At 47.1% G+C, this 19647-nt stretch overlaps 1 protein-coding gene across 1 annotated transcript; it reads left to right on the top strand.

The window, feature by feature from the left end:
* Nucleotides 1-1168: 1168 nt before the first annotated feature.
* LOC115158695 (fibronectin-like) lies at nt 1169-19316 on the top strand. The gene is made up of 20 exons (XM_029707905.1): nt 1169-1271; nt 1631-1891; nt 3714-3980; nt 4237-4497; nt 7160-7417; nt 7654-7920; nt 8206-8466; nt 8890-9153; nt 9429-9689; nt 10143-10403; nt 10557-10817; nt 12627-12890; nt 13126-13386; nt 13669-13929; nt 14188-14448; nt 15176-15436; nt 15761-16018; nt 16161-16421; nt 16583-16855; nt 18917-19316. Exons 1-20 carry the CDS (start codon nt 1196-1198, stop codon nt 19261-19263), a joined length of 5145 nt encoding a protein of 1714 aa, XP_029563765.1. The 5' UTR covers nt 1169-1195; the 3' UTR covers nt 19264-19316.
* Nucleotides 19317-19647: the final 331 nt, after the last annotated feature.

Here is a 19647-nt window from a genome sequence, read left to right as displayed (position 1 = left end):
GCTGAAATAGCCGAATCCACTAATTTGAAGCAGTGTCCGCATACTTTTGTATATATAGTGTATCTGCCTCTCTCGTTCCTTCTCTTTTTATCTTCTCTTCTTCTCTCCTCTTCTGTTCTCTTCTACCCCCTCTCAGCTCCCTGCCCTCCAGATGCAGTCAGTGCCGTGGTGGACTGTGCCACCAACATTGTCACGGTAACCTGGGACAACAGCGTTGCCGAGGTGCTGTACACAGTTACTGCTGAATGTCCCAGTGGTCAGCACTACACCTGCAACGTCACGGGAATAGGCTGTGACCTCAGCACCCTGTCATGTGGCACAGAGTACAATGTGACTGTCACCCCGTCACGTGGCGGCTGTGTCGGTGTCAACACACCGTCTCAGCTGGTCAAGACAGGTAGGAATCAATCAATCAATTAGTCAATCAGTTAGATGTCTGTAATAACGTCAGTGACATTTCTGTAAATCTGCATAAATACTTGTGAACCCGACACACACACAAACACAGACACACTGCTCTCTCTCTCCTTCTAGCGCCCTGCGTACCCCGCCTCACCGAGGTAGAGATGGACTGTCTATCAGATTCCGCCTGGGTGGTATGGGAGGAGTCAGTGGGTGCCGAGCTTTACGTTGCCGTGGCGACGGACAGCCAGGGGCAGACGTTTGAGTGTAACTCAATCGACAGTAACACGTGCGCTATGCCAGAACTGCACTGTGGACATCACTTTACCTTTACCCTCACCGCCTTAGACCAAAAGTGCTCCAGCGCACCTAGCAACGCTGTGGTGTCCGAGACAGGTGAGAGACTGACGTACTTAATGCATGAGGGTTGTTAACATTTATATTGAAGTAGCTGAAATGTATATTTAGCAGTATATTTTCCTAGTGACATTTCTATTTGGTTAGCATTTTGGCATTTTTCACAGTGTTTGGTTGTCCCACCTGGGAACTGTATACTCTATGTGCACCTCACTGAACCTCTCTGTCCCCCATCCCCCCCCCCCCCCCAGCCCCTTGCCCTCCCCAAGACATGCAGACCAAGGTGGGCTGTGAGAACCATACGGTGAGTGTGTCCTGGACCCCCAGCGTGGGAGCTCTAATGTACACAGCCACCCTGGAGCGCACAGACGGAGAGATCACCTTCTGCACCACCGATGGCACAGGATGTGACATCACACAGCTGCCCTGCGGAGAGATGTACGTCCTGGCAGTAACCGCTGAGGGACGCACCTGTAACACCTCCGAGAGCATGGGGGCTATTGTCAGAACAGGTATGCGCATGCACGCACGCATGCACGCATGCACACACACACACACGCACACACACGTTTCTATCCTTGTGAGGACCTTGACAAAACACTTACTAACTGAGGACCAGTCTATCTATCTCACACATATTAAACACAGACAACACAAATATTTAGCCACTCCACTGTCAGAGCTATTAGAACGTAATTTTGTAGTCACAACAGTTACATATCTGACACAGACAGAGTACATATTAAGAAGTAGTATGGGTACTCAACACTTCACCAAAAGCCATAGATCAGATCCCATTATAAACATCTCTCAGTCATGGCTTTACAGTGTTGCTGAATGAAAGTGACTTAAGTTCTATTCTTCCCAAAAGTACCCTGCATACCCCAGCGTCTGCAGGCCAGTGTGAGCTGCAGCAGTAATGTGGCCAATATGATGTGGAACACCAGCCGTGGGGGTCAGCTCTACTCTGTAGAGGCTACCGGAACCGACGGACACGTTGCAGGATGCATGTCCCATGACACCCGCTGTGATCTCACCGGCCTGCACTGCGGCCAGCACTACACCGCCACCATGGTGGCACGAAACAGTGACTGCACCAGCCCTGTGAGTGACACTGTGGAGCTCAAGACAGGTGAGCTCACAACACACATATGGGAAAATGTAGAGACACTTTATAAGCAGACAGTTCAAGTCGGAAGTTTACATACACTTAGGTTGGAGTCATTAAAACTTGTTTTTCAACCACTCCACAAATTTCTTGTTAACAAACTATAGTTTTGGCAAGTCGGTTAGGACATCTAAGTAATTTTTCCAACAATTGTTTACAGACACATTATTTTACTTATAATTCACTGTATTACAAATCCAGTCAGTCAGAAGTTTCCATACACTAAGTTGACTGTGCCTTTAAACAGTTTGGAAAATTCCAGAAAATTACGTAATGGCTTTAGAAGCTTCTGATAGGCTAATTGACATAATTTGAGTCAATTGGAGGTGTACATGTGGACGTATTTCAAGGCCTTCCTTCAAACTCAGTGCCTCTTTGCTTGACATCATGTGAAAATCAAAATAAATCAGCCAAGACCTCAGAAAACAAATTGTAGACCTCCACAAGTCTGGTTCATCCTTGGGAGCAATTTCCAAATGCCTGAAGGTGCCACGTTCATCTGTACAAACAATAGTACCCAAGTATAAACACCATGGGACCACGCAGCCGTCATACCGCTCAGGAAGGAGACACGTTCGGTCTCCTTGAGATAAACATACTTTGGTGCGAAAAGTACTAATCAATCCCAGAACAACAGCAAAGGACCTTGGAAAGATGCTGGAGGAAACAGGTACAAAAGTATCTATATCCACAGTAAAACGAGTCCTATATATCGACATAACCTGAAAGGCCGCTCAGCAAGGAAGAAGCCACTGCTCCAAAACCACCACAAAAAAAGCCAGTACGGTTTGCGTCTGCACATGGGGACAAAGATACTTTTTGGAGAAATGTCCTCTGAAGCAAAAATAGAACTGTTTGGCCATAATGACCATCATTATGTTTGGAGGAAAAACGGGGATGCTTGCAAGCCGAAGAACACCCATCCCAACCGTGAAGCACGGAGTTGGCAGCATCATGTTGTGGGGGTGCTTTGCTGCAGGAGGGACTGGTGCACTTCACAAAATAGATGGCATCATGAGGTAGGAAAATTATGTGGATATATTGAAGCAACATCTCAAGACATCAGTCAGGAAGTTAAAGCTTGGTTGCAAATGGGTCTTCCAAATGGACAATGACCCAAAGCATAATTCCAAAGTTGTGGCAAAATGGCTTAAGGACAACAAAGTCAAGGTATTGGAGTGGCCATCACAAAGCCCTGACCTCAATACTATAGAACATTTGCGGGCAGAACTGAAAAAGTGTGTGCGAGCAAGGAGGCCTACAAACCTGACTCAGTTACACCAGCACTGTCAGGAGGAATGGGCTAAAATTCTCCCAACTTATTGTGGGAAGCTTGTGGAAGGCTACCTGAAATGTTTGACCCAAGTTAAAAAATGTAAAGGCAATGCTACCAAATACTAATTGAGTGTATGTAAACTTCTGACCCACTGGGAATGTGATGAAAGAAATAAAAGCTGAAACAAATCATTCTCTCTACTTTTATTCTGACATTTCACATTCTGAAATAAAGTGGTGATCCTAACTGACCAAAGACAGGGAATTTTTACTAGGATTAAATGTCAGGAATTGTGAAAAACTGAGTTTAAATGTATTTGGCTAAGGTGTAAACTTCCGACTTCAACTGTAGATATTCATAAACACTCACAGCAATGTAAAAAAATCCAGCCCATTGGTGAACCCTCATATAACACGCATGTACTGCAAAGTACAACGCACACTAAGCCCTGACGTTATCACCCTAAACCCAAAACTAACCATGTCCCTGTCTATCCCTCTACCCCTTCAGCACCCTGCATTCCTGCCACTGTGTCCACTGTGATGGACTGTGCTGCCAACGCCATGTCCGTGTCGTGGTCTAAGAGCTCGGGGGCTGACTCCTACATAGCCACCCTGCAGGACAGCGACGGAAACTCCACCACCTGTCAAGCCCTGAGTGGAGCAGCCTCCTGTAACGTCACCACACTCAGCTGTGGTCAGATCTACCATGTCACTGTAGCTGCCTCTGACAGATCCTGCAGCAGCCCATCTACTGATGTCACCGACACCCACGCAGGTAGGAAGGGACAAGGAAGTCTCACACACATTCCCTCTATCTAGAGGGAACCATACTTAGGTCAGTCTGCAGTCAAATATACATTTTCCTGAATATCACCAAAGGCTCCATTTCAGGGCCTGTTTTGTTTACCATTTATATCAATGTAATAGGCAAAGCATTGAAAAACTGAAAAACTTAACCTATGACTTATATTTGACCTAACTTGTATTTCCGAGTCTACTCTCCTCCTCTATCCTTCTCTCTCTTCCACCAGCACCCTGTGCGCCTAGTAACATCGAGACAGTGATGGACTGCGAGGCCCGTGTTGCCATGGTGTCCTGGTCTATGAGTGCCGGGACTGTGTTCTACGTGGCTACAGCCACCACCCTGTCAGGCCACGCCATCACCTGTGAGACCAGTGACACCTTCTGTGAGCTGGGAAGCCTGGCCTGCGGAGAGAGCTACTCTGTGTCTGTACAGGCCTGGGGAGAGAGCTGCAGTAGCATGGCTACCATGACAGGACAACTGGTCACTGGTCAGTTGATGCTTCCTCCATGTTACTGTATATCACTCTGACAAAAAAATACTTTCGAATGCAATGATATTTACCAGTAACTGACAAAATAAAGGAAATACCAACATAAAGCGTCTTAGTAGGGCGTTGGGCCGCCACGAGCCAGAACAGCTTCAATACACCTTGGCATAGATTCTATATGTGTCTGGAACTCAGAGTGATGCATCACCATTATTCCACAATAAATTCCAGAATTTGATGTTTTGTTGATGGTGCTGGACAACGCTGTGGTGCTGGACAACGCTGTGGTGCTGAGTGATTAACTGACGTTTTAGTTATTTTTCGTTTTTTAAACAACTAATTGACCGATGTCGGTTCAATTATTTGAATTCCACTTTGCTCTGTTTTTTTCTGTGAGCTCAATGTGCAGATCAAACCTGAACTGTGCGATGTAGTAGAGAGTTGTAGTTTTCAACAGGCTAATATTCTACATAGTTTAGCGTAGAAAATGTGGTATTAACTACAACGACCATAATCCATTGCATGTCCGCTTACACTTGTTTGTTCTGTGCGGAGCAGATACGGAGACTGATAAAAGAAAGAACACATGATCGAGAGGGATAGAAAGCAGTTGCTTCACAAGTGATTGTTAGTTGGTATTCAGAAGTCATAAAAGTATGCCTTATGTACTTTTAATAACTACTAAAATACGGTAGTGATTTTGTCAGACAGCATAGGCAGCAGCTCTATAGAGATGAGATGATGACTTGGAATGAAATAATAAAGTCATCAAATAAAACAAATATACACAAAAATTGAAATATTTTATTAAAGTAATGTGATTTTTTACATTTCACCTTTATTTAACGAGGTAGGCTAGTTGAGAACAAGTTCTCATTTATAACTGCGATCTGGCCAAGATAAAGCAAAGCAGTGCGACACAAACAACAACACAGAGTTACACATGGAATAAACAAACATGCAGTCAATAATACAATTGAAAAAGTCTATATACAGTGTGTGCAAATGAGGTAGGATAAGGGAGGTAAGGCAATAAATAGGCCATAGTTGCGAAATAATTACAATATAGCAATTAAACACTGGAGTGATAGATGTGCAGAAGATGAGTGTGCAAGTAGTGATACTGGGGTGCAAAGGAGCAGAATAAATAAAATAAATAACAGTATGAGGTAGTTGGATGGGCTATTTACAGATGGGCTGTGTACAGGTGTAGTGATCTGTGAGCTGCACTGACAGCTGGTGCTTAAAGTTAGTGAGGGAGATATGAGTCTCCAGCTTCAGTGATTTTTGCAGTTCGTTCCAGTCATTGGCAGCAGAGAACTGGAAGGAAAGGCGGCCAAAGGAGGAATTGGCTTTGGGGGTAACCAGTGAAATATACCTGCTGGAGCATGTGCTACGGGTGGGTGCTGCTATGGTGACCAGTGAGCTGAGATAAGGCGGGGCTTTACCTAGCAAAGACTTACAGATGACCTGGAGCCAGTGGGTTTGGCAACGAATATGAAGCGAGGGCCAGCCAACAAGAGAATACAGGTCGCAGTGGTGGGTAGTATATGGGGCTTTGGTGACAAAACAAATGGCACTGTGATAGACTGCATCCAATTTGCTGAGTAGTGTTGGAGGCTATTTTGTAAATGACATCGCAAAAGTCAAGAATCAGTAGGATAGTCCGTTTTTTTTACAAGGGTATGTTTGGCAGCATGAGTGAAGGATGCTTTGTTGCGAAATAGAAAGACGATTCTAGATTTAATATTGGATTGGAGATGCTTAATGTGAGTCTGGAAGGAGAGTTTACAGTCTAACCAGGCACCTAGGTATTTGTAGTTGTCCACATATTCTAAGTCAGAACCGTCCAGAGTACTGATGCTGGACGGCGGGCAGGTGCAGGCAGCGATCGGTTGAAGAGCATGCATTTAGTTTTACTTGCATTTAAGAGCAGTTGGAGGCCACAGATGGAGAGTTGTATGACATTGAAGCTTATGTGGAGGTTAGTTAACACAGTGTCCAAAGAAGAATAAATGATGGTTATTAAGTGATAAGCAGTATTGGGCAGTTACTGCCACTTCTATTGTTTTATTCAGTGTTGTTACAGAATTCAACCCACATAATACATAGTACATTTAATGTTAAAAAACAACAACATTGAAACCGAAATCGAAAACCGTGATCATTTTTTTATTATCAAACCGAAACGACTTCAAAAAGCACTAACCGCTCAGCACTAAAACGCTGTCTCAGGCACTGCTCCAGAATCTCCCATAAGTATTCAATTGGGTTGAGATGTGGTGACTGAGACGGCCATGGCATATGGTTCACATCATTTTCAAGCTCATCAAACCGTTCAGTGACCACTCATGCCCTGTGGATGGGGGCATTGTCATCCTATGGGGGAATAGCCATGGTAGCCAAAATAATGGGCTGACCAGCATTTTTATACATGACCCTAAGCATGATGAGATGTTAATTGCTTAATTACCTCAGTAACCACACCTGTGTGGAAGCAACTGCTTTCAATACACTTTGTATCCCTCATTTACTCAAGTGTTTCCATTATTTGGGCAGTTACCGATACACTAAACCTTCTACATATGGTATAATATTGCAATTAGATCCATGCGATGGGACCTCCCCACTTCCCAGTCTACCTTATCCTGTCTGTTCTCAGAGCCCTGTGTGCCTTTCCACCTGAGTGCTAAGTACAGCCTGACCATAGGCCAGGTGTTGTGGGACGTGAGTCAGGGTGCTACCCTGTACAGCGCTGAGGCAGTGACGGAGGAGGGTCACCTTATTAGCTGCAACACCAGTGACACCTACTGTGCCCTCTACAACATGGCCTGTAGCCAGGTGTACAACGTCACCGTCACCGCACACAACAACATCTGCCAAGGCATGGCTACGTCCAAGTCTATCAACCTCAAGACAGGTGAGTCCCTCTCACCTAGCAATGCACGGCACATAATAATGTATCATTGCGCTCCCATAATGCCCTACCCAGCTATAACAACACATAGACCAGTATAATGTACTGTACCACCGTGGCTACTGGATACACTCATATCTTCATATTATATTTTCATTTAAACAGTAGTTAGAAGTTTTTCGAAGCAGCCATACCATCTGCATCGTTATCCATGGTGTCCCTTGTTGTGTGTGTTTCAGAGCCCTGTCCTCCCAACAACGTGGAGACAAGTGTTGACTGCGAGACTGGAACAGGCGCTATTTCCTGGGAGATGAGCGTTGGGGCATTGGGATACATAGCATTATTCAACGGACGCGATGGAGACTCTCTGTCCTGCCACACCTTGGCACACCACACTTCCTGTAGGGTAGAGGGACTGAACTGTGGCACAGTTTACTACGCCCGCGTCAGAGCCCTGGGAGACACTCTTAATAGCACCGACTCTACCACTGTTCTGCTGGCCTCAGGTCAGTAACATAGCAAGGAAACATTCCTTTAGTGGTGAGTACAGAAACAAATCTGAGATCAGGGACATTATGTCTCAAGCATTTCAGAGAAGGAGAGCTGATTTAGGATCATGTCCATATAATCCTATTGATTATGATCTAAAACGCTAAACTGATCTTAGATCAGTACTCTGAAACACTTGATACATAAAGCCCCAGTATAATTGCCATTAAGAAAATTCACTGGATATAGTAGACAATAGAAAAAAGATAAAGTACTAACGAGTTCCTCCGTCCCGTCCCCAGCTCCCTGTGTCCCCGCCAGCATGGAGGCAGAGGTGGACTGTGATAACGCCACGGCCCTGGTGACCTGGGGCTGGAGCAATGGAGCCCAGTCCTACATCCTCACTGCTATGGGCAGCGACGGGCACCAGGCCTCCTGCCACACAGAGGAGAACTACTGCAACATGACCGAGCTGGCCTGTGGTGAGGACTACGACCTCACCCTGACCGCCATCAACCACAACTGCCAGGTGGAGACCCTGACTGGGGTCAGCTTCAGCACACGTGAGTAGAGAGCACGGACACAGGAGCCTCAAACACTATTTATAAATAGCGGATTATTGCCGAAAGTTAGTTTTTCACTTGCAATGACTGATATGTTGTAGTTTATCAACCTAAGTTGAATGCACTGACTGTAAATCACTCTGGATAAAAGCGTCTGCTAAAAGACCAAAATGTTAATTAAAGAAATAGAGCTGTGGGCACTAAATAGTTTGGCTGTATTACAGAATTGTCATAACTATTGTTGGATGCATGTGCAACACAGTGCTCTAGTATCAACTAGCGCTCGTGTGTCATAGAAACCTGTACTGCGGTGCAGGTCTTTAGTGCCCTGTAATGCCTGTAAGGTAATGTACAATAATTTACCCTACTGTACAAACTCTCACATGGTCTGTATACTGACTCAATCTGACCTCTGACCCTTAGGTCCCTGTCCCCCCCTGCATGTGGGAGTGGACCTGCAGTGTGGGACCCACACTGCCACCTTGTCCTGGGAGCAGAGAGAAGGGCTGCAGTTCTATGTTGCTAGCGCCACCTCCAGGGCTGGAGGATATACTGGGTCCTGCAACACTAGCAGCTCTAGCTGCCAGTTCCCTGCTCTGGACTGTGGGGAGACCTACAGCTTCACTGTGACCGCCCACAGCAGCCTGTGTCAGAGTGAACTCAGCAGCACTGTCGAGATCAAGACAGGTAAGACTTTTTCTCCTGGTCCTTCCATGTCAATCTACCTGTCAATCCCCTACTCTTCTACAATCTCTCACTGTTGTCATGTCTCTCTTGCATGTGCCTTATGTTGCTAAATTCTGTGTACATTTTATCAATTACGCCCCTGCCAGCGCTGACAATTCTATGATCAAAGAACAAAAGTTACATACATTTATGTAGCAATATTCTTCATGCTATAAACAATTCAAAATTCAATTCAATAAAGTCACCAACCCAACCTTTCCCTTTTACCTGCGTAGAACCTTGCCAGCCAGACCAGGTGACAGCTACAGGGTCATGTGACAGTGAGACAATGGTGGTTGTGGCGTGGGCCGAGGCCGAGGGGGCGGTGGTCTACATGGTAACGGCCCTGGGAGACCTGGGATACATGACAGCGTTCCAGACCAATGAAAGCAGCCTGGAGGCGGAGCTGCCCTGCGGACAGATCTACAGCTTCACTGTGATTGGCCAGGACGAAAGTTGTGATAGTCCAATCAGTGATGCTGCAGAGTTCAGGACTGGTACGTGGAGATATTTAATTACTTCACAGAAATACACTCCTTATGTTTAGTGTTAAGTAAAGCAGGCTACGTAAAATCTACTATCATGCTATGTATCTCATGATCTAGATCTAACCTATGTCCGTGCAGGTGCACAGCTCAATTCTGTGTCTCCATGTGTGGGTCTTGATTATGGAAGCACATTCATGCCAAAACAAATCCAAACAAAGACTTTGCATCTGTTTACATACCCTGTCTCCTCCTCCAGCTATGACAGTATGTTGTCTAGGGCCAGGTTATAATTCAATTCAATTCAATTCAAGGGACTTTATTGGCATGGGAAACATATGTTTACATTGCCAAAGCAAGTGAAGTGGAATGGATAAACAAAGTGAAATAAACAATAAAAAGTGAACAGTAAATATTACACTCACACAAGTCTATATGAGTGTAGTGTTGTGTTTCTGTCCCTAGTCCCCTGTGTGCCCCAGCATGTGGAGAGCTACACTGTGTGTGAGAACAGCCTGGGCTCAGTGAGCTGGGCCGAGAGCGAAGGGGCAGAGTCCTACACCGCTGTCGCCGCCGGAACAGACGGCCACACCCACATGTGCACCACCAACTCTACCAGCTGCACCTGGGAGGACCTGCACTGTGGAGACCTCTACACCGTCCACGTCATCTCCAACGACTACCTGTGCAGCAGCTCCCCTAGCAACAGCACCACCGTACGCACAGGTAGGCACGACACACACCTACTCAGTCATACCATTGTCCCAGTTACCTCTTCTCTGTGGCACAGTTTTACCTACCACAGTTACCCACGTCTCCCCCATTGCCCAAATATTCATCCTGTTGGTGTTTAACTGACTTGTTTGTTATCTTCCACAGCTCCCTGCGTGCCCCAGAACCTGGTGCCCACTCTGGACTGTGGCAAGAGGGTTGGCTCCCTGACCTGGGACCTGAGCCACGGTGCAGACTTCTACATGGTGACTGCAGAGACCAATGCTGGCCACAAGGTGGAGCTGAGCACCAATGACACCAACGCTTACATCTCAGAGTTCCAGTGTGGTCAGGAGTACTACCTGTCTGTCCAGGCAGTGGATTCAGAGTGCAGGAGTGCACCCTCTCCCCCTGCAACACTCAGGACAGGTACATAACATCACACCCAGCAACACTCAGGACAGGTACATGACATCACACCCAGCAACACTCAGGACAGGTACATAACATCACACCCAGCCCACCTGCAACACTCAGGACATGTACATAACATCACACCCAGCCCACCTGCAACACTCAGGACAGGTACATAACATCACACCCAGCCCACCTGCAACACTCAGGACAGGTACATGACATCACACCCAGCAACACTCAGGACAGGTACATAACATCACACCCAGCCCCCCTGCAACACTCAGGACAGGTACAAAACATCACACCCAGCAACACTCAGGACAGGTACATAACATCACACCCAGCCCCCCTGCAACACTCAGGACAGGTACATAACATCACACCCAGCCCCCCTGCAACACTCAGGACAGGTACATACCATCACACCCAGCAACACTCAGGACATGTACATACCATCACACCCAGCAACACTCAGGACATGTACATACCATCACACCCAGCAACACTCAGGACAGGTACATACCATCACACCCAGCAACACTCAGGACAGGTACATAACATCACACCCAGCAACACTCAGGACAGGTACATAACATCACACCCAGCAACACTCAGGACAGGTACATAACATCACACCCAGCCCCCCTGCAACACTCAGGACAGGTACATAACATCACACCCAGCTCACCTGCAACACTCAGGACAGGTACATAACATCACACCCAGCCCACCTGCACAACACAGATGTCATACATACACTCCCAGACACTGTGTAGAACAATTAATTACAGGCAGGTACTGTGACAGGTGCTACACTGTTATTAAGCACACCAATGTAACCGTAAACAAACACATGTTGCCATTTATTGGGATGAATCTTGTCCTGAAAGCAGCTTTGCAGGGTGGTCACTAGCAGGCCTAGCCACAAAGTCATAAACCTAACCCTAAACTTAACCCTAACCACACAGCTAACCTTATGCCTAACCCTAAACTTAACCCTAACCACACAGCTAACCTTATGCCTAACCCTAAACTTAACCCTAACCACACAGCTAACCTTATGCCTAACTATAAACTTAACCCTAACCACACAGCTAACCTTATGCCTAACTATAAACTTAACCCTAACCACACAGCTAACCTTATGCCTAACTATAAACTTAACCCTAACCACACAGCTAACCTTATGACTAACTATAAACTTAACCCTAACCACACAGCTAACCTTATGCCTAACTATAAACTTAACCCTAACCACACAGCTAACCTTATGCCTAACTATAAACTTAACCCTAACCACACAGCTAACCTTATGCCTAACTATAAACTTAACCCTAACCACACAGCTAACCTTATGCCTAACTATAAACTTAACCCTAACCACACAGCTAACCTTATGCCTAACTATAAACTTAACCCTAACCACACAGCTAACCTTATGCCTAACTATAAACTTAACCCTAACCACACAGCTAACCTTATGCCTAACTATAAACTTAACCCTAACCACACAGCTAACCTTATGCCTAACTATAAACTTAACCCTAACCACACAGCTAACCTTATGCCTAACTATAAACTTAACCCTAACCACACAGCTAACCTTATGCCTAACCCTAAATGAAGAACAAAAAGCACATTTTGGCCAATTTTGACTGTGTGGCTGGCCCATCAAGCGGAAACCGCTCAGCTCTGCCTCCAGAACAATATTCATCCCAATAAATGTCAACTTGCTAAACAAACATGTCCACTTTCACCAAGCACACCTTAAAGATTTTAATCTGTGCATAACTCATATTCTTTTCATCTTCCCTCCTTCAGAGCCCTGCAATCCCACCTCCATCTCTAGCACGATGGACTGTCTCTCCAACATCGCCGTGGTAACGTGGGCGGTGTCCGAGGGCGGAGCCGAGTACTACACCACCACGGTGGAACACGAGGACGGCCAATCAAAGAGCTGCATGTCGTCCAGCTTCCAGTGCGGCTTGCCCGACCTGCGCTGTGGCCAGAACTATACCGTTACCGTCACCGCATCCAACCAACATTGTCACTCCGACCCCAGTGTTGTCAACACCCTGACCACAGGTGAGACAGACCACCGGACACTTTAACACAAGAGAGAGAGACCAGACTAGCAGAAGAGAGGTCCTTGCACCACTAACAAACTAAGAGACCATGCTAACCCGTGATAGAAATAAACATGTCACATATGGACCAGAGACCAGGCAGGGTACAGAGGTCTCTGAATCCACATCCAAAGGCTACCAAAACGCATATGTTCCCTCTCAAAAGATTAACCCTTCTTGGTCCCACTCCACAGTTCCCTGCGTCCCTACCCATGTTGTGGCCGTTATGGACTGTTCTGACAACACAGCCGCAGTGACCTGGAGCCCCACCCAGGGCGCGCTGTCCTACAGAGCCGTGGCTCAGAGCCCCCGCGGCGCCATCTCCTCCTGCGAGAGCACTGACCCACAATGCATCCTAGCCAATCTGACCTGCGGAGTGCCCTACACCGTGCAGGTGTTGGCGGTGAACGAGCGCTGCTCCAGCCTGCCCAGCCACATGGCAGAGTTCCAGACAGGTGAGATACTGAACACACCAGGTAGTAGCTGTACACTGCATACACAGTCAGAACACAGAGCACATAGTAGGTATAAATGTACTCAACAGGACAAACAGCCCAGGTTGATACTGTAGAGGTTCCGGCCGATGGAAAAATCACCTCATCTCACCTTTAGTCTCACCCAAACACCTTCTATATCATTCTCTCATTTACGGTGGGTCTTCCACGCTCTAGTGTCTACCAATGTACTATTCTCCCTGTATCACTTTCCCACTCATACGACGCTCCTCTCCCCTGCAGTCCCCTGTACCCCTGAGATCACTGGGGTTCTCCTGGACTGCTCCACAGACTCAGCTCTGCTGGGGTGGGCCTACGCTGAGGAAGCTGTGTCCTACACCGCCACGGCTCAGTCCGGGGACGAACAGACAGCCACCTGCAACACAAACCTCACCAACTGTCAACTTCTGGAGCTAGCCTGTGGACAGACATACACTGTCACCTTGAGGGCATCTGATGGCCAGTGTGACAGCTTCCAGAGCACCAGCGTGAAAGTGTCATCAGGTGAGTTAACTGTACTAGACACAACAACTATCATTATACAATGCAGATGCCAGGAGACAATTATGTGAGAGATATCACTGATCCAGCATACCGTAATAACTCATCAGCATCGAGTTGAAAAAGATGAGTATATTAATGCTATTGTTAGCATTACCATTCATACAGTTCTCATTTCAAGTGAACGCATCATAAAAGTTAATGTTAGCAATGTGAATATTGGTCTCTCTCTCTCTCTCCTCCTCTCCTCTCCCTTCACAGTCCCCTGTCCTCCCCAGGCTGTTGTATCGCAGGTTAACTGTTTAGCTAACTCAGCCCGTGTTGAGTGGGAGGCCAGCAGTGGAGTAGACTCCTACACCGTCCAGGCTATGAGCATGGAGGGAGACGTGGCCGGCTGCAAGACCGATGGAAACGTCTGTTCCATATCGGACCTCATCTGCGGCTCCACCTACAACATCAGTGTCAACGCCATAAGCAACGAGTGCAACGTATCAGAGAGCGCCATCATACAGATGCAGACAGGTTAGTCCCGCCCCTGATGATAACACATCCTCTCCTGTGACTTGTCACCCTCTCATTCCAACCGTGTGTTTATACTGTATACAGTACTTACTGTATCTGTATGGTGGATGTACCTGTGCACGGTGGATGTACCTGTGCACGGTGTATGTAACTGTCACGGTGTATGTAACTGTCACGGTGTATGTACCTGTGCACGGTGTATGTAACTGTGCACGGTGTATGTAACTGTCACGGTGTATGTACCTGTGCACGGTGTATGTAACTGTCACGGTGTATGTAACTGTCACGGTGTATGTAACTGTCACAGTGTATGTAACTGTCACGGTGTATGTACCTGTGCACGGTGTATGTAACTGTCACGGTGGATGTAACTGTCACGGTGTATGTACCTGTGCACGGTGTATGTAACTGTCACGGTGTATGTAACTGTCACGGTGTATGTAACTGTCACGGTGTATGTACCTGTGCACGGTGTATGTAACTGTCACGGTGGATGTAACTGTCACGGTGTATGTAACTGTCACGGTGTATGTACCTGTGCACGGTGTATGTAACTGTCACGGTGTATGTAACTGTCACGGTGTATGTAACTGTCACGGTGTATGTACCTGTGCACGGTGTATGTAACTGTCACGGTGGATGTAACTGTCACGGTGGATGTAACTGTCACGGTGGATGTAACTGTCACGGTGGATGTAATTGTGTACTCTCTCTCCTTCTCTCTCAGTGCCCTGTGTACCTGAGCAGTTGGAGGCCAATATGGACTGTGACTCTGGCTCTGTGTCCGTATCTTGGGAGCCTAGCAACGGTGCCACCTCCTACACAGCTGTTGCCCAGGGCAACGGTGGCTACGCATCATCATGCAACAGCAGTGACACCTCTTGCCAGTTCCCTGAGCTGCTGTGTGGCCTGTCCTACAGCATCACCGTTCAAGCCTCTGACGATGTGTGTAACAGCGCAGACAGCAGCGCCGTACAACTCAACACATGTAAGGTCATCATTCTACATGTACCATTTAGTGTACCTGGACACAGGTAGATTCATTATAATAGAGAACAGCTGCACACACCTACTGGTGGGTAACTTCATGTTGCCAGATACTCAGCTTCAATGCAATTGATTGAATGTTTGAGCAACGTTTGGGCAATGTTTGGGCAGCAAGCTGCCATTGTTAGGGTTTCGTCTGGGTCGTCACACACCACAGATTATTGCAGCCGGCCCCAGTATTTCCAGAGCCCTATATTCCCCTCTAACTGGGTATGTTTTCTGCAGTAGATTCCTTTCTAACCTCTAAGGGTTTCTCTGTGTGCAGTACTCTGTGAGCCCCAGAATGTCAGTGCTCAGATGGAGTGCGGAAGCAATGCTGGACTGGTGTCATGGGAACAGGGAGAGCTTGTGTCTTCCTACCTGGTGCGTGCGGTTAGCCCCGACGGACACCGGACCCAGTGTGACAGCAACACCACCAGCTGCAGACTACCCAGCATGCACTGTGGCCAACAGTACAACCTAACCGTCACAGCCCAGGACGGGAGTTGTGACAACAGCAATGCATACCTGACCCTGCAGTCTGGTAGGTTATTGATTGATTGATTGATTGATTGGTTAATGGAGACTGATAGTTCAAAAGATGCCACAATACATAAGAGTACATCAGAATACGGAGACAATTAAAATGTTCTTCCATTCTCTCTCTCTTCCCTGTCTCTTTTCAGTCCCCTGTAACCCCAGCAACGTGCAGGCATCCCTCCAGTGCCTCTCTAACTCTGCAGCAGTGACATGGGAGCGGGCCAGCGGCGCGGTGTTGTACCAGGCTGTTGGCACAACAGATGGAGGTCACCAGGCGATGTGTAACAACAGTCAGACACACTGTGATCTGAGCGGACTGCAGTGTGGACAGACCTACAACGTCACTGTGGTCTCCAAAGACAACACCTGCAGCAGCGTAGACAGCGACACGGCACACGTCAGGACGGGTAAAGGGAGAATTGACCTCTACATTATAGCAGATCGGAGTTCTAATTATTCAATCTTGTTCAGTGGGCAGCTCTGCCTTGATGCAGAAACAAATGTGACACCACTATAGGCTTAGAAACCTCCTGTGATTATCACTAGCCTCCTCTGTCTCTCCTCGCAGCTCCCTGCCCTTCCCAGGACGTGGCTGTGGATGTACAGTGTGCCGCCGGCTCCATGATGGTCACATGGTCCGCCAACCCTAACGCCGAATCCTTCCATGTGATGGCTGTGACCAGCGGCTCCACCGACCTGTCATGTGACTCCAGGGGTCATCCAATAAGAACCGGGTGTTCCATTGAGAACCTTCCATGTGGACACCTCTACAGCGTCACGGTTACCTCCATCAGAGGTGGCTGTAAGAGCAAAGTCAGTGGCGCCGTAGCGGCGTCCTCAGGTAAGACCAGAACACAGGTGACCCCCACACTGCATTCATAGGGAGTGTTACACACACACTGCATTCATAGGGGAGTGTTACACACACACTGCATTCATAGGGAGTGTTACACACACACTGCATTCATAGGGAGTGTTACACACACACTGCATTCATAGGGAGTGTTACACACACACTGCATTCATAGGGAGTGTTACACACACACTGCATTCATAGGGAGTGTTACACACACACTGCATTCATAGGGAGTGTTACACACACACTGCATTCATAGGGAGTGTTACACACACACTGCATTCATAGGGAGCGTTACACACACACTGCATTCATAGGGAGCGTTACACACACACTGCATTCATAGGGAGTGTTACACACACACTGCATTCATAGGGAGTGTTACACACACACTGCATTCATAGGGAGTGTTACACACACACTGCATTCATAGGGAGTGTTACACACACACTGCATTCATAGGGAGTGTTACACACACACTGCATTCATAGGGAGTGTTACACACACACACTGCATTCATAGGGAGCGTTACACACACACTGCATTCATAGGGAGCGTTACACACACACACTGCATTCATAGGGGAGGGTTACACACACACACTGCATTCATAGGGAGCGTTACACACACACTGCATTCATAGGGAGTGTTACACACACACTGCATTCATAGGGAGTGTTACACACACACTGCATTCATAGGGAGTGTTACACACACACTGCATTCATAGGGAGCGTTACACACACACTGCATTCATAGGGGAGGGTTACACACACACTGCATTCATAGGGGAGGGTTACACACACACACTGCATTCATAGGGGAGTGTTACACACACACACTGCATTCATAGGGGGTGTTACACACACACTGCATTAATAGGGAGTGTTACACACACACTGCATTCATAGGGGAGGGTTACACACACACTGCATTCATAGGGGAGGGTTACACACACACTGCGTTAATAGGGAGTGTTACACACACACTGCATTCATAGGGGAGGGTTACACACACACTGCATTCATAGGGGAGGGTTACACACACACTGCATTCATAGGGGAGTGTTACACACACTGCATTCATTGGGGAGTGTTACACACACACTGCATTCATAGGAGAGGGTTACACACACACTGCATTCATAGGGGAGTGTTACACACACACTGCATTCATAGGGGAGTGTTACACACACACTGCATTCATAGGGGAGTGTTACACACACACTGCATTCATAGGGGAGTGTTACACACACACTGCATTCATAGGGGAGGGTTACACACACACTGCATTCATAGGGAAGGGTTACACACACACACTGCATTCATAGGGGAGTGTTACACACACACTGCATTCATAGGGGAGTGTTACACACACACTGCATTCATAGGGGAGTGTTACACACACACTGCATTCATAGGGGAGTGTTACACACACGGTCTCCAGGAGGAACGAGATTATTCCATCCACACCTGCTGTGTAGACCAGAACCGAACGAAAAGAAACACTCCTTTTTATGTGTGTGCTTTTCCCTTTTCTCCATGGAAGTAGAACAGTAGAACCAACAGTAGAACAGTAGAACAAACAGTAGAACCAACAGTAGAACAAACAGTAGAACAAACAGTAGAACAAACAGTAGAACAAACAGTAGAACAAACAGTAGAACAGTAGAACAAACAGTAGAACAGTAAAACAAACAGTAGAACAGTAAAACAAACAGTAGAACAAACAGTAGAACAGTAGAACCAACAGTAGAACAGTAGAACAAACAGTAGAACCAACAGTAGAACAAACAGTAGAACAAACAGTAGAACAGTAGAACAGTAGAACAAACAGTAGAACAGTAGAACAGTAGAACAAACAGTAGAACAGTAAAACAAACAGTAGAACAAACAGTAGAACAGTAGAACAAACAGTAGAACCAACAGTAGAACAAACAGTAGAACAGTAAAACAGTAGAACAAACAGTAGAACAAACAGTAGAACCAACAGTAGAACAAACAGTAGAACAGTACCATAAAAACCTTTCTTTCTCCCCTTCCACAGCTCCATGTGTCCCCCAGAATGCTAAAGGTAGTCTGGACTGTATTTCTAACTCTGTCTGGGTGTCTTGGGATGCCTCCACCGGGGCTCAGACATACACAGTCCTGGCCAACGGCGGCGGAGGTGTTAACTCCACCTGCACTACTTCTTCTACTGCCTGTAATGTGCCTGACCTGGCCTGCGGAACCCAGTACACCTTCCATGTGACTGCTGTCAACACACACTGTCAGAGCTCACCCAGTAATACCTTCCAGATCGAGACAGGTACGTTACACACTGTCAGAGCTCACCCAGTAATACCTTCCAGATCGAGACAGGTACGTTACACACTGTCAGAGCTCACCCAGTAATACCTTCCAGATCGAGACAGGTACGTTACACACTGTCAGAGCTCACCCAGTAATACCTTCCAGATCGAGACAGGTACATTACACACTGTCAGAGCTCACCCAGTAATACCTTCCAGATCGAGACAGGTACGTTACACACTGTCAGAGCTCACCCAGTAATACCTTCCAGATCGAGACAGGTACGTTACACTGTCAGAGCTCACCCAGTAATACCTTCCAGATCGAGACAGGTACGTTACACTGTCAGAGCTCACCCAGTAATACCTTCCAGATCGAGACAGGTACGTTACACTGTCAGAGCTCACCCAGTAATATCTTCCAGATCGAGAGAGGTACGTTACACACTGTCAGAGCTCACCCAGTAATACCTTCCAGATCGAGACA

This window comes from Salmo trutta, chromosome 22, assembly GCF_901001165.1.
Source record: "Salmo trutta chromosome 22, fSalTru1.1, whole genome shotgun sequence".
Taxonomy (NCBI): domain Eukaryota; kingdom Metazoa; phylum Chordata; class Actinopteri; order Salmoniformes; family Salmonidae; genus Salmo; species Salmo trutta.
Note: the sequence above shows the minus strand (reverse complement) of the source record. Positions and strands in the feature narration are given on the sequence as shown.